Source organism: Aethalodelphis obliquidens, unplaced genomic scaffold (genome assembly GCF_003676395.1).
Source record: "Aethalodelphis obliquidens isolate GAN/ISIS:26980383/991018 unplaced genomic scaffold, ASM367639v1 scaffold30, whole genome shotgun sequence".
NCBI lineage: Eukaryota > Metazoa > Chordata > Mammalia > Artiodactyla > Delphinidae > Aethalodelphis > Aethalodelphis obliquidens.
The window spans coordinates 8525756-8539818 of NW_020837974.1; the positions used below are offsets into that span (position 1 = coordinate 8525756).

Sequence of the window (14063 nt, forward strand, 5' to 3'; positions counted from 1 at the left end):
TAGAAGTGGAATGCACATGATTAGTTGTTCATAGAAAAGTGGCCTGAAGAGAAACACACCAGCATCTTAAGACAGAGGACACGGGAGTGTAAGGATAACAGGTGAGAGGGTTTCCCTAATTTTCCAAATTCTTGTTTTCTGTTACTTTTTTTTTTTTTTTTTTGCGGTACTCGGGCCTCTCACTGCTCCGGCCTCTCCCGTTGCGGAGCACAGGCTCCGGACGCGCAGGCTCAGCGACCATGGCTCACAGGCCCAGCCTCTCCGCGGCATGTGGGATCTTCCCAGACCGGGGCACGAACCCGTGTCCCCTGCATCGGCAGGCGGACTCTCAACCACTGCGCCACCAGGGAAGCCCTTCTGTTACTTTTATAATTAAAAATACATTTTATATTCAAATACACATTCAGACGTCTGAAGACAGGGGAGAGGCTGAACAGCTTAGTGCCTTGTGACACACGCTGCTCTGTACCGAACAGCACAGACCATCACCTGATGTTCTTGTCAAATGGGAAAGGCAGGCTACAAAGTAACACAGGTGACACAATCCCATTTTTGTGTAAAAGCAAGGTACAGAAGGGTAGGTGCTGACGTGTTAAGAGCTGTTCTGTCCTCAGGTTGAGCAATTATGAGTTTTTTGTTTCTTTTTCTTGCTAATTTCTATTCCCAACTCCTCCACTCTTTTCTTTCCTACAATGAAAATGTAAGGCTTTTGTACTAAGAAGATACAAATTACTTGCTATTTTAAGAAACGCTGTGCCAGTGGATATAGATGGGTTAATTTTGAAGGCTCTGGTGAGGATGACTAGAAGAGCTACACCCTGGGTAGAAACCCACATCAGAGAAGCTATTCTAAGTAAGAGAAAGGGGCCCACCAGTTCAGAATCCACCCCCCTCCACCTTCCAAATGCTCTGGCCACAGTGACCAGCCCGCCGCTCCCTGGTTCCATTGTGCCCTTGGACCCACCACGCCGTGGCCTAGAGTGTCCTTCTTCTAACCCTTTGCCACCGACCCCTGCTTATCCCTGAAGACACTCGGCCTAAGCTCCTCTCCAGAGCACCTTTCCCTGCCGCTCAGACATAAGGTTGTTTGTCACCGTCTTCAGTACGTCTTCAGGAACTCCATCCAGGCGCTTGTCTCAGCGTATTCTCATTGCTCAACTTGAGGCCTGGGTTTCACAATCTGGGGGGAGCTATCTGTGTAACTCTTTGCAGTCAGCACGGTGCCCGGCACTCAGCACACGACGTTGTATGGGCTTCTCGGGCGGTCAGTCCTGAGTCTCTGCCCAACAGAAGGTTGGCTGAGGCAGCCTGGAGGCCTTTGGAGGCTCCCCTGTCCACCTGAGAGGGTCTGACGTCAGTAGAAAAGCTCTCTTTTCTCAAAGGGCAGAGGTTTCCTCAGAAGCTACATCTGAGCAGATTTGGGGCCTTGCTGAAGAAAGGGACCAGAGGGACCCGCACCGCCCAGGGAGTGCCCGGTTGCCCTTTCTCCATCTCCGGGTGACGTGTGCACTGGGTGGTGCCGAGGGCATGAGACTAAATGAGGCAGCCTCCACCTTCCAAGGGCCCATCGCCAGGCTGGAGAAAGAGCCCGGGAGAATCACGGAGGAAGGGGAGGGGCCACACACCAGGAGCAGAGACTTGGGTTCAAATTCTGGTTCTGCCACCAAATGGGCCTGTGACTGGACAAGTCGGGCCTCTTGAGGCCTCAGGTTCCTCTATGGAAAACACTGCATCTCGGCGTCTGCAGTCACCCCATGGTCGCACTCAGCACCTGGAACTTGTTTAGCTCTCGAGGATACGGAGGGCAGAAGAAAGCTGTCTGGGTCACTCTGTGATTTCAACAGGGTGAGGTGTGCGAAGACCAAATGGACGGAGCGGACACCATGCCACGGGGTTTCTGAGGGAGCAGGCACTGCGGCCGAAGAACCCAGGAAAGGCCTTGCGGAAGAGCTGGGCTCTATTCTCAGAGAGGAAAACGGCTCCCAGGAGGGAAAGCCGTGGCAGCCGGCAGCTGAGGGGCTGCTGGATGAGACCCAAGCAGCGAGTGGGAGCTGAGCTCTGGGGAGGAGGTCTGGGGGGCGCCCACGCAGCTGCACGGGGAGGACGATCCGGGCCGGCAGCAAGGGCGGGGGGGGGCCCTCCACGCAGGTCTCACTGGGGGTGTCAGAGGGCGGGCAGGAGGTGCTAGGGCCCCCCGCCCCCAGGGGAAGGGTGCTCCTGAGAAGGGCATGCACTTCTGAAGGCAGCACTGGTCCCGTCATTAGCTTCGGCCCACGGGGAAAAGGAGGAACACGCCCACAGCCCCATGAGGGAAAAGGGAAACCCGTGGAGGCGGGGAAAGACACTGTCCGTGCCTCTAGTCACTGCCCGGCGCGGAGCAGCTCCCCACGTTCCCACCGGTTACACCAGGCGGGTTCCGCCACTGCCCACTGCGACGCCCGGCTGCCGGGCCCCGAGCAGGTCCACACCTGGGTGCCCTCGGCTGGCTTCACCCCTCCTGACAGCTTCATGCCGGGATCTGCACTCGGAACCCGATCTTTCACAGGCCGAGGAGTGGGTGATGGGGGCCCTTCTGGTTTCCGGTCTAAACCCCTTCCTCTGGAAGCAGAGAAATGCAGCCTGCAAACCAGGACCGAAGGAGCCAGGGTGGCCGTGCCCGGGTGAGCCCCCTGGGACTGCCCCCGAGTCTGTGGTCAACTCTACACAGCGCCCTCCTCGTGCCTCCAGGCATCCCTGCCCGGGGAAGAAGTTCCATCCACACTGAGTAGGGGTGCCCGCGGGCATCCACACCATCTGCCCGGACACTGTCTGGAACTGACCTTCTCAGGATGGGCTCGTCCTGCAGAGATGAGTACGCGCACCCCATGGTTTCTTACTCTCAACTCTGGACTGAAGGGAAAAGGAAGCTTGCTGCTCTCCTGGAAACGGACGGGGAGCCAGCAGCTAGCGAGTCGGGCTCTGTCCATTCTCTACCAGTGCTGGCAGCGGGCAGACTGGCCCGCAGACACTGAACATCCTCCCGGACACCCTGGTCCTCTCGGAAGCCCTGCTGAGCCCCTGCCTGCCTCGGTCCCCGCAGCCTGGGAGAGCTGCTGCGTCTGGCGGCTCCAGCAGGGAGGAACCAGGACTCTGGGCTGGAACCTCCCGTGAGCCCCTGCGTCTGGCACACACCCCTCCTCCTTCTGTATGGACCGAGGGAAGGAGGAAACCTCTCCAACCCCGGCTCGGGTCTCCTTGGTAACTGTTTATATCAGAGCCCTTTCTCCCCACATCCTCCCCCTTTCCCATTAAAAAAAAAAAAAAAAAAAGTGAGTCGTGCAGGCAGAACAAAGCTCCTCTGGACACTGGAAGGCGGTGGTGCAGGTTGCTATGGCAGGGCCGTTTCCCCATAGAGGGAGCGCAGCGAGCCTGCTGCCGGGGCACCTCAGGATCGTATTAAATTAGACCTGGTTCCCACCTCCCTCCCTCCAGAAGAACTGTGGGTAACAGAGCCTCCGATGCTGGGTCCAGTCACCTGCGGGCAGAGCGCGCTGTGGAACCAGCACATCTCGGCCTCCCGTCACACAGCGCGGGGAATGCCCAGCAAGGTGGGCACCGCATTCGCTGCTGAGACGTTAGCAAGTGAGGAGCCCCCTTCGAAGGCATCCAAGTACAAACGGCCCATCAGGAGAGGCCGCAGCCGACCCAGGCGCGGAGCCCAGAGACCACGACGCTCCAGCATGGAGCACAAGTGGTTCCAATTAGGGCTCTCGGCTCCCAGATTGGGAGCAGGAGTGTCTCTGGTTCAGGCTTTGGAAGTCAACTGCAGCCCGCCGGGTGGGGAAGCGAGAGGGAGGCTGGACAAAAGCACTGAGTCACTTGGACAGAGATGAACCACGATGGCCCAGCACGATTCATTTTGTTTCCAGTCCCAGGCAGGGCTCATAAGGGTTACTCTGAAATTTAAATTTTCTGCAGAGCGGAACTGACTTCTGAGATATCCCCCTGCCCTTGGCGACACACAGGCCAGTTGCTTTTGAACGGCTCCCTTCCAGAGCCTAGCGTGTGGCAACAAGTTCTCTGGTCCCCAGCGCAGCGCAACAGGAGAGGGGACGAGAGCTGAGCAGGCGGCTGGACCGGGGCAGAGCCAGCCCGGAGCTTCGTGGCAGAAAGCTAATGGTTTGGAAGAGCTGCCTTTGGTGAAGACAAAGTGGTTCGCTGGAGCTTAAACAAAAAACCGCAGCTCTCTCCACGGACGGGGCCAGGAACAGGGACCAGCGCCAACGGAAGGCAGTGAGGACAGGTGGGAGCTTGAAGCAGGTGTGAGGCCACTGGTCAAAGACAAAAAAGGGAACAGGAACTACGACTAACTGAGTACCTCCTGTATACTTTTGATTTTACTTCATTTAATTGTCCCCACCCTGTGAAGTGGCAAAGGATTCTACCCCATTTGACAGCGGAGGGGAGTGAGGCTCAGGGCTGAAGCAGCAACTCCAAGCCTGTGAAAGCCCAGGGCCCCCACAGCTTCGCATCTGCTCCCACTGTGCGGAGCAAGGCTGCACCTCCCCTGGCCACCTCATCAGTCGGGATGCAGGACACAGCAGCCCCGTTCACACTTCACTGCCCTTCCCAGGGAGCCTCCTCCCTGTCACTTAGGGTGCTCCAAGGCTCTAGGGGGCTGCTGTTCCCCTGGTAGAGCCCCTACCCACACAGCCTTCAACACGTATTCACCACCGTGCCTGTCGGGACTCCACAACGTGCCGTGGCCCGGGTGGCCTGCCCTCTCTTGGGCCAGTTGGGTGCCAGGTAGGGCTAGTGCTACTGTGCAGAGACCGAGGCCCAAGAAACTGCTCAGGGTCACCCAGCCTGTCCAGGACAGAGGAAAAGCCACAGCGTCTGACACTGGGATGACGTGGCTCTAGTCACAGACAAAGTGGCCCTGAAAGGAGAGTGGGGTGGGAGGGGCGGTGGCGACAGGGCCGGGCGGGGGGCTAGCAGGAGTGGCGGCAACGGCCTGGGGAGTGAAGTCCTGCCCTGGGGCTTATTCCTTCTCAGCCCTGGGTAAGTTACTCACCTCCCCCCGAATCGGCTCTGCCTCTTGGAAAACAGGGATGCAAGAATTAAAGTGTTAGAAAGCCCCAGCACACATCCTCTCTCTGGGCCACTGGCACGGCTGCTCTCCGTGCCCTGCCTGTCGCCTGTACCGCGGGCCCTGGTCAGCGCCAACGCCTCCCGACGACCTTCCTCCAATCCACTCCAAACTGCATTCAGGAATGGCTGGTCTCAGGGCTGCCCTGGCACCAGCCCTCCCGTCGGCTCCCCACGAGGGTCAGATAAAACCCCAAGGCCCTGTAGATCCATCCTCTGGCCTCTCAGTTCCTTTCATGACCCCTGACTCCCTTGGCGACTTACACCCAGGCTCTACCAAGACGCGCCCTTCCCAGAGCAGGCCCTGCTTTCCTTGCCCTGGGCTTCTGCACACGCAGCCCTGGCCCAGCTTCCTACTCAGCCTCCCAGACTCAGTTCAGGGGGCACCTCCATCCTGACATAGTCCCCTCCCCGGTGGCGCCCTGGGCTGTTCGAGCATCGTCACTGTACCATCCTCACGCGCCCCAACTGCATGTGAGCCCCCGAGGATGCCGCATGTCCCTGTGCCCTGGTGTCTGGCCCAGAGAGGGAGCCGCCAGCACCGAGTGCCCTGGTGATGCCCAGAGAGGTCAGAAGGTCCGATGACACTCGGCTCTGCATCACCTTCCCAGACAGGCCACGGTCAAGATTTCGGGCACTGGCTAGAACAGCAAAACTACCCCAGTCTCATCAAGGGACAGGAGAGGTCCCTTGGTGGTCAGGTTGCATCAGAAAACCCACGCCTGTGCTTGCAGGGCGGCGTGAATGTCCTGAGCCCACAGCCTCACCGTTTCCACGGATGCAGGACACTTCGGGCACTCTCCACCCTCCACGGCCACAGGGGCCTTTCCTTGTGCTCTTCTCTCTGTAAAACCCATTGATGTTTCTATTGTCGTGCTCGGCAGAGCCAAGGACCCATCTCTAGAAAGAGTGGCCCTGAGCTGGGTGTGGAGAAAGAAGATAAAGATGGATAGAGATGATGCCGGTAGCCTTGACTCCTGGCTTTCCCGGCCTTTCTGGCAAGAGCAGGCCGTCAAACGAAGGTCACGGAGGAAAATGAGCTCTTTTGTGGCTTCTCAGAAGCAACCCCCAGTGGGATGCAGGCAGCAAAATTCTAGACTGTGGGAAACTTTGGGAAACAAATGATCTGGGTTCTTCGATGAAAATGCCACGAGGGAATCACAGGGATGGAAGGAAGCCCACGGACTGAGAGAGATCTGACATTATGTTAAGGGGAAGCAGCCTGGCACCAGAGGCTGTGATGACATAACCCCGTATGCATGACAGTCTGGAAAAGGCAAGAACTACAGGGACAAAAATCAGATTGGTGGTTGCCAGAGGTGGGGCTGGGGGGTGGCGACTGCAATGGGACCTGGGCAGTGGAGGGGGGGGCGCTTTCTGGGGTGTGGAGTGTCCTGTATCTTGACTGCAACACTGGTTACACAACTGCACACACCTATCAGGATGCATCAAACTGTACACTTTAAAAAGGTGACTTTTACTGCATGTAAATTACACCTCAATAGACCTGACCTCCGAAAGAGAGACTTAAAAGATTCGGTAGTCAATTGCAATGTGTGGGTTTCGATCCTGAATTAAAAAAAAAAAAAAAAGGTTAAAAAAAATTGATCAGTCACTCAGGGAGCTACGAACAATGCCGGCTGAGTATCCAATGGTACTGAGACATACTGTGAACTTACAGGGGTGGGAGGACAGCTCTGTGTTAGGTTTAAAAAGGGGAGTCTCTGCATTTGAGAGGACTGAAATATTCTCATAGTTCATATTTCCACATAATTTCATAGGAAATATTTCCAATTTCCTATGAAATCATGATTTCTTTATTCATAATTCATATGAATTATAGGATTAATTATGAAATTATATGCTTGCTTTAAGATAATCCAGCAACAGTGGGGAAGGGGAAGGAAGCAAGACTGGCCAGGAGCGGACAGTTGTTGAAACTGGGTGACAGGTGCAGGAGTTCCCTCTCCTATGCTCCAGCTTTGGTGTTTGCTTGCAGCGTTCCATAATAAAAAGCTTTGTTTTTCTTTAAAGCACTCAGGCGCTGCAAGTGAAGCAGACTGCAGGGGGGTGGGGGGCTGTGAGCAGAGCCGAGGAGGACAGCTAGGGTTGGCTGGGGGCACAGGCTGTGGTGCAGGCCCCATCTGGAAGGGTGGCCCCGCTCAGCCTCAGCCCCCGCTGGCAAGTGTCACGGTGGGCTCCGTGGGGTCAGGTCCTCTGTTTTGTTTTGTTTTTTCCAAAAGAAGCTATAAGTGACTTTTATGTGGAATTGCCAGCGTTTTCAATGTTCTAATTTAAAAATTAAAAAAATTTTAACATAAGCCACACCCAGACTGTGAGCTAGTTTGCCTTAGAGGCAGACACACGTGCTGGTTTAGCATTTACTAATTCAATGGCCTTTCTCTGAGTATCTTCACTCCGACAGGCCCTGCACAGAGCCAGGGACCCAGACAGGAATGGGATGCTCCCTCTGCATTACGGGAGACAGAAATAGAAACAAATTCCCACCCAGCCAGAAGGGTGTTGCATTACAGGCACGAACAATGCGCCTCGGGCCACAGAGAGGCTCCCTGAGCTTCAGACTCCTCTGGGAGCCACCATCCCCCCGGCTCCCTTCCATCAGGAGCTGCCCTGGCCCCGGTGCTCTGCCCAGAGGTACAAGCTGAGCAAAGCCTGAGGGGCCAGTGGGAGGAGAGATGAAAGAGCGACTTTTAAAATGACTATGATTAAGAGAATGCGCTGCTGTAACTGCTCCTCTTTAACCAGTGTTTAATTGCTATGATAAACCATTCAAAAGACCTCCCCGGGGGATAAAATCATGTTCACTGATTAGAAGGCTCAATACTGGAAGATGCCAATTAATTTATAGATTCCACCCAATCTCAACTAAAATCCCAGAAGGTTTTTTTGTTTGTTTTGGTGGACTTTGACAAGCTGATTCTAAAAGGTATATGGAAATGCCCAGGGCCCCAAAAAAGCCAAGAGAATCTTAAAAGAGAAGAACAAAGCTGGAGGACCTGGACTACCAGTGACCAAGTCAAGGGTTGCTGTAAAACCACAGAAAGCAGACCATGTGGTGTTGGCGAAAGGGCGGAAAACAGATCAACAGAACAAGCAGTCTAGAAATCAACCCCCAGCTATACAGGCACCTGATTTATATCTTCAGGGATGCTTCAGTGCAGTGAGAAAAGAATAACCCTTTTCAGTAAATGATGCTGGGTCAAGTGGATGGATAACCACAGGAAAAAATGATTTTCGAAGCGCCTTGACAATTTGCTGATACCAAAATCAATTTCAGCTGGATGGCAGATCTAAGGATAAGAACTATAAGAGTGAAGCTGCTAGAAGAAAATACAAAAGAAAAGCTTCCTGACCACAAGATAACAGTTCTTAAACTGAACACCAGAGCATTAACCATAAAGGTGAAGGCCAACCAAAAGGTTGACAAACTGGGCCAGTTTAAGGCAACAACTTCTGATCACAAAAAGACACTGAAGAGAGTAAAAAGGCAACTATACAGAAAGATATTGACAATACATAGATATCTAACAGGGGACTCAGATCTAGAATATATAAAGAACTGTAACAAATCAACAAGAAGGCCAATAGCCCGACAGGAAAAAAATGGGCCAAGTCACAAAAGATACCTCAGTGGCCAATAAACATATGAAAAGGTCACTGGACATAAGAGAAATGCAGTTAAAACAATTACCACCACATGCCCATTAGAATGGCTAAAATTTTATTTCATTTCATTTTAATAAAAAAAAAAAATTTTTTTGGCTGCACTGCACGGCTTGTGCAATCTTAGTTCCCTGACCAGGGATCAAACCTGGGCGCCTGACAGTGAAAGCATGGGGTCCTAAGCACTGGACCACCAGGGAATTCCCTAGAATGGCTAAAATTTTTTAATTGACAAAAATAAGTGTTGGTGAGGATGGGCAGCAACTGAAACCCCACATGCTGGGGGTGGGACTGGATGCTGGAAAACTGGCTGTATCTAACAGAGCTGCACATGAGCCTTCCCTCTGACCCCCCAACTCCACAGCCAACACATACCCAACAGAGCTACGTCCACATGGGAACCACATCCACATGTACTAGGATGTTCCCTGCAGGACTGCTGGTAACAGTGCCCTAGGCTGGAAGCAATCTAAAGGGCCATCATGATGGGAATGAATAAATTACAGTTTATTCCCACAACAGAACATTATGCAACAATGAGAACGAGAGAACTACGACTACACACGACATGGAGAAATCTCAGAAAGAATGGCCAAATACTACATATCCCGGGACACAGACAACACTCGTCTATGTCACGAGGAGTCAGGAGAGTGGGTGACCTGGGGGTGGTGGGATTGGAGGGGGAAGAGGGGTCCTTTCTTACATGATTCTATCCGTTTTGTGACAAATAAACTGTGTGCTTACGATCTGTATACTTTTATGTCTGCCTGTTATGTACTTCAGTACTTCAGTGAATAGTTTATGAAAAAAATCCAGGAGGCCTTCCAGAACTGACCTCCCTCTAAGCCCTCCCTGGGCTCCTGAGGTTCTGAAGCCAAATCCGGCCTGATGGTGAGGGCCCCAGTGGCCAGCGTGCCTGGGAGATTCACTTGTGAGCACAGGGACTCCTTCTGAATCCCCTGCGCCTGTAAGTCCAGGGTCAGGGGGCTGCAGGTGTGTGTCCTATGCTTGCTGCTCAGACACAATTGTTCCCATTGGCTTGGTTTTTAAAAAACATCCATGCCCCAAGGTTTGGACTCACCATCCCAGGTGGTGAAGGCCTGAAAAGGCCTTAAAAGACCAACTAGAAGCCACTGGGGGTTGTGGTGAGAACTGATACAACCCTGGGCGCGTACTGTCCCCACACTAATCACCCTCCACTGACCTGCTGGGGTAAGGGAGGCACCGTGCCATGGCCAAAACCACCTGTGTTCACTGAAAGTACAAGTGGGCAGGGACAACAGTGCGGGATTTCTAGCAGGAGGTGGCGGCCACCATCTAGCTGGTGGCCACCATCTAGCTGGTGGCCCAGATGTATCAGCTAAGTGACCACTCTGAGTCTCAGTTTTCTCATCTTTGAAATAGGGATATTAACTACCTCTTAAGAGATGGAAGGCAGCATGGCAAAGCAGGGAAAACAGGGAGTGTGGAGTTTGTAGATCTGGGTTCAAAAGGCAGCTCTGCTACTTGTGAGTTAGGTGGCCTCGGGCAAACTCCTCAATCACTAGTGCCTCAGTTTCCTCCTCTGCAAAATGGGGTAATAATGGTGTTCTTGGAGGGCTCCTGTAAGACTGGATATGGTATTAATAATAAGAATAGGTACTTCCCTGGTGGCACAGTGGTTAAGAATCCACCTGCCAATGCAGGGGACACGGGTTTGATCCCTGGTCCGGGAAGATCCCACACGCTGTGGAGCAACTAAGCTCGTGAGCCACAACTACTGAGCCCACGTGCCACAACTACTGAAGCCTGCATGCCCTAGAGCCTGTACTCTGCAGCAAAAGAAGCCACCGCAATGAGAAGCCCACGCACCATAAAATACATACCATTGGAGGGCTCCAGGACCTGGGCAAAGAGCTCTACGACAGCTTATGCCGTTTAATTTTTACAACCCTACAAGGTAAGTTCTATTATTATCTCCAATTTACAGTTGAGGACACTTCAAAAGATACAGTTGAGACTTCAAAAGATTAATGTCATATTAAGGGCAAATGTCATATGGCTAATACATGGTAGAGTCAGGACTCAAACCTTCATTACCCAGTGTCAGGGCCTAGAACCTAACCACTGCACTATGACAGTTTCCCTGTGCAGTGTACACGTAGAACCCCTGGCCATGGGGTATTCAACATGATATAATAAGGGATGAGAAGCGGATTTAAACATATAGGGTTAAAATTTTAAGATTATGAAGAGGGAAATATTGCTTCAGCATCCTGGCAAGGAGAAACAATTAGAATCCACAAGATACAAGTCCAGGAGTTCTGCTTCAAGTCCATCTTGCAAGGCCAGAGATCTTGGGGACGGGGAGGCTGGCAGCCCCATGCTCTCCTGCGGCTCAACCTCGCTTGGGGATGGGGGTGGGGACACACCTCCATCCCACAGACAAGGAAACGCAGGGCTACTGTAAACTGGGCCCTGGACGCTGGCCCCCTTATCCCGAGTGCCATATCTTCAGCAAAACTACTTTGCCACACCAGGAATGGACCTGTCCAGCCCCGAGGGAACAGGCTGGACCCTGCTCACCTGCCCAGCCTCCCATCTTCCCTCTGGCCCTCTGCTGACAAAGTCCTCGAAGCCTCGGGGTGTGGCCCTCCTCCAGCAGCACACCTTCCCGATCCCTCCAAGGGGAAATTCCTTCTTGGAGTCCCCAGAGCCAGTGTGTCCCGGCTGCCTGGCCTCTCCCTCCATCATGAGCGATGAGGCCGTCCCCCCGCACCGAGTGGGCACTGCTGTCGCAGAGGCCCTGATTAGATCATGCACGTGAAAGCAGTTCACAAACCATTTTTCAAAAGTATCTTTCAATGTCCTGACTTCTCAGCCTCTTTAATGTAAAGGCCACCTTTGCCTACTTGTAGCGCCCAGCGTAGTGCTTGGTACGAGACACTCTCTGACACAAAGACTAAGCAGCTGCCTTGCGGCAGGACCAGGGCTAGGTAACATCATAACCGTCACCCACAAGAGCCTTCATTTAGGGTTACTGACCTCCGGGGAGGGGAGAGGGCCTGGAGGCTGAATTAATCCCCAATGGTCAATGATTTAATCAATTATGCCTACATAACAAAACCTTCATAAAACCCCAAAAGGATGGGGTTTGGAGAGTTTCGGGGTTGCCGGACACATGGAGGTGCTGGCAGGGTGGCACCCCAGAGGGGGCATGGAAGCTCTGTGCCCCTTCCCCACACCTTGCCCTACGCTGATGACCTTTAATGCCCTGAGCCTCAGGTTACCTGTCTGTGCAAGGTGCCTTCTACTCAGAATGGTTCCTGTGAAGCCTGAATAAGAAACAGGTATCAAAGGACCCTGAACACTGTGAAGTGCAGTGTAAACATAAGGGATTACGAAGGTGGCTCCAAAGCAGAGTCCATCAATAAGGCAAAACCCAAGACGCAGCCCAACACGGTACGAGAGACCCTGCAGCTCTCAGCCGGCTCGCTCCTGCCCAGGCACTGCTGGGATGGCAGAGATGTGCTCTAGAGGGATCCTGAGCGAGTCACTTACGTGGTCTGAATTCTGGTGAACTCGGGGACTTCGTCTTTCTTCTTCCTGAAGAGGAACCAGTATGTCAGGAGACCCACAATGAGGGAAAACATGATCATGTCCGTCGTGCTGAAAAGGGACACTTCTTCAGCCACCGTGTCAGATGCGGTGGCGCCAGCCTCCACACTGGAGTCTCCCATGTTGATCGAGAAACTGTTGGGAGACAGAAGGACAGCCGTCAGCAGGGTCCATCTGAGGCCTGCTGGGAAGCCCCCCGAAGGCTTTGGTCTGGGGCTCACGCCCCAAGGGCTGCAGCAACTAGCAGAGCCTCGGGGCAGCAGCTGCAGCCTTGGACCAGGACTAAGAGCGCACGTGGCCTGCGCGGTGCCTGCACAGCCCTGGGCACACCTGGGTGCAGCCTACGGCTAGAACTAGGACTGGGTCCCCTGCAGACACAGAGAACGGAAGCCACAGCCTCCCTGTGCCCGCATTCTCCAGCCCCACAAGGACACAGCAGAGGCACTGCTTCCACACGATAGAGGGGCCGCTTCACAGCAAACCCTTTCCCCAGCTGTGTGGCAGGCCTGGGATGCCCCCAACCCTGCACATTCCAAAGGTCTTCAGGACTGGCCCTTGGATGGCTCCAAGGAAATCACCCCTGGGGCCACGGAATGTGCCACCTGATAAGGTGTCTCCATATACTGAGACCTTGGGTCATGCACGTAGCTTATGCTAATGATGTGATTGAGGGGAGCACCTGGGGCTCTGAATCACATCACACTGGTGTCGCCTCTGGGGTGCTGGAGACTGAGGAGGTAAGCTTAGGCACTGGGGCGCCCGATGCCTCCAAGACTGACCCCCAGTAAAAAACCTGGACACCAAGGCTCAAGTGGGCTTCCACACGAGGCTGCTGGGAGAATCAAGCACCGTCGCGTGACTCCACGGGCAGAGGACAACTGGAAGCTTCTGCCTGGCTCCTGCTAGACTCTGTCCTACGGAGTCTTTCTTTTGCTGATTTCAGTCTGTTTCCTTCTGCCGTAATAAACCGTGACTGAGAGTAAAACAGCTTTTCTGAGTTCTGCAAGTCCTGGTGAATCACTGAGCCAGGGGGTGGTCTTTGGGACCCCAGCACACCAACCTACTTAGCTCCGTTGAAGGGTGCTCAACTGGTCCTTCCACCACTGAAACCTGGCGGGTATGTAGATATGAGTCAACAAAGACCCGAGGTGAGAGGACCTAAAACCCCAGCAGCGCATTTCTGCATTTCTGCCTCTTATCACCGAGGCTGGGCTCAGCTCTGGAGTCGGCATTGTGCCCTGTCACCGAGTGGGTGGCTCTCACTGTAACCAGGCTCCAGACTCGGTCAGGAATGCCTTAGTCACAGCTCTGCAACTCGGGCAATGGGAGATTACTTCACATCTGACTTCCCTTAGCTGTCACCGCCTCCAGGAAGCCACAGGGTGGGCCCTGCAGCAGAGCACCCTGTCATCCGAGGGCTGGGCATCAGTCCTGCTGACCTGTGCAACCTGCCAGGAACAGGCCATTCAGGACGGCCCTCAAGCCTGGCTCTTGGCTTCGTTATTAATCTGAGGGGCTTTCCTCATGCTGAGTTCCTGAGTCATGTCAGCTTACACCCTTTTGCGATATCTGACGTTAAAGGACAATCTTAATTCTAGTGCCCAGAGAGTACTGTCTATATTTAAGCATTAACTTATAAACACACTGAATAT

The 14063-nt window shown here is 53.6% G+C and overlaps 1 protein-coding gene across 1 annotated transcript in view; it reads right to left on the reverse strand.

The window, feature by feature from the left end:
• The window catches only part of POR (cytochrome p450 oxidoreductase), a 58851-nt gene that overhangs the window by 15588 nt on the left and 29200 nt on the right, over positions 1-14063 (reverse strand). The window contains exon 2 of the mRNA XM_027126108.1: positions 12355-12546. Within this exon, the coding sequence (XP_026981909.1) occupies positions 12355-12533 (179 nt within the window). The 5' untranslated portion in view covers positions 12534-12546. The remainder of the gene's footprint in view (positions 1-12354; positions 12547-14063) is intronic.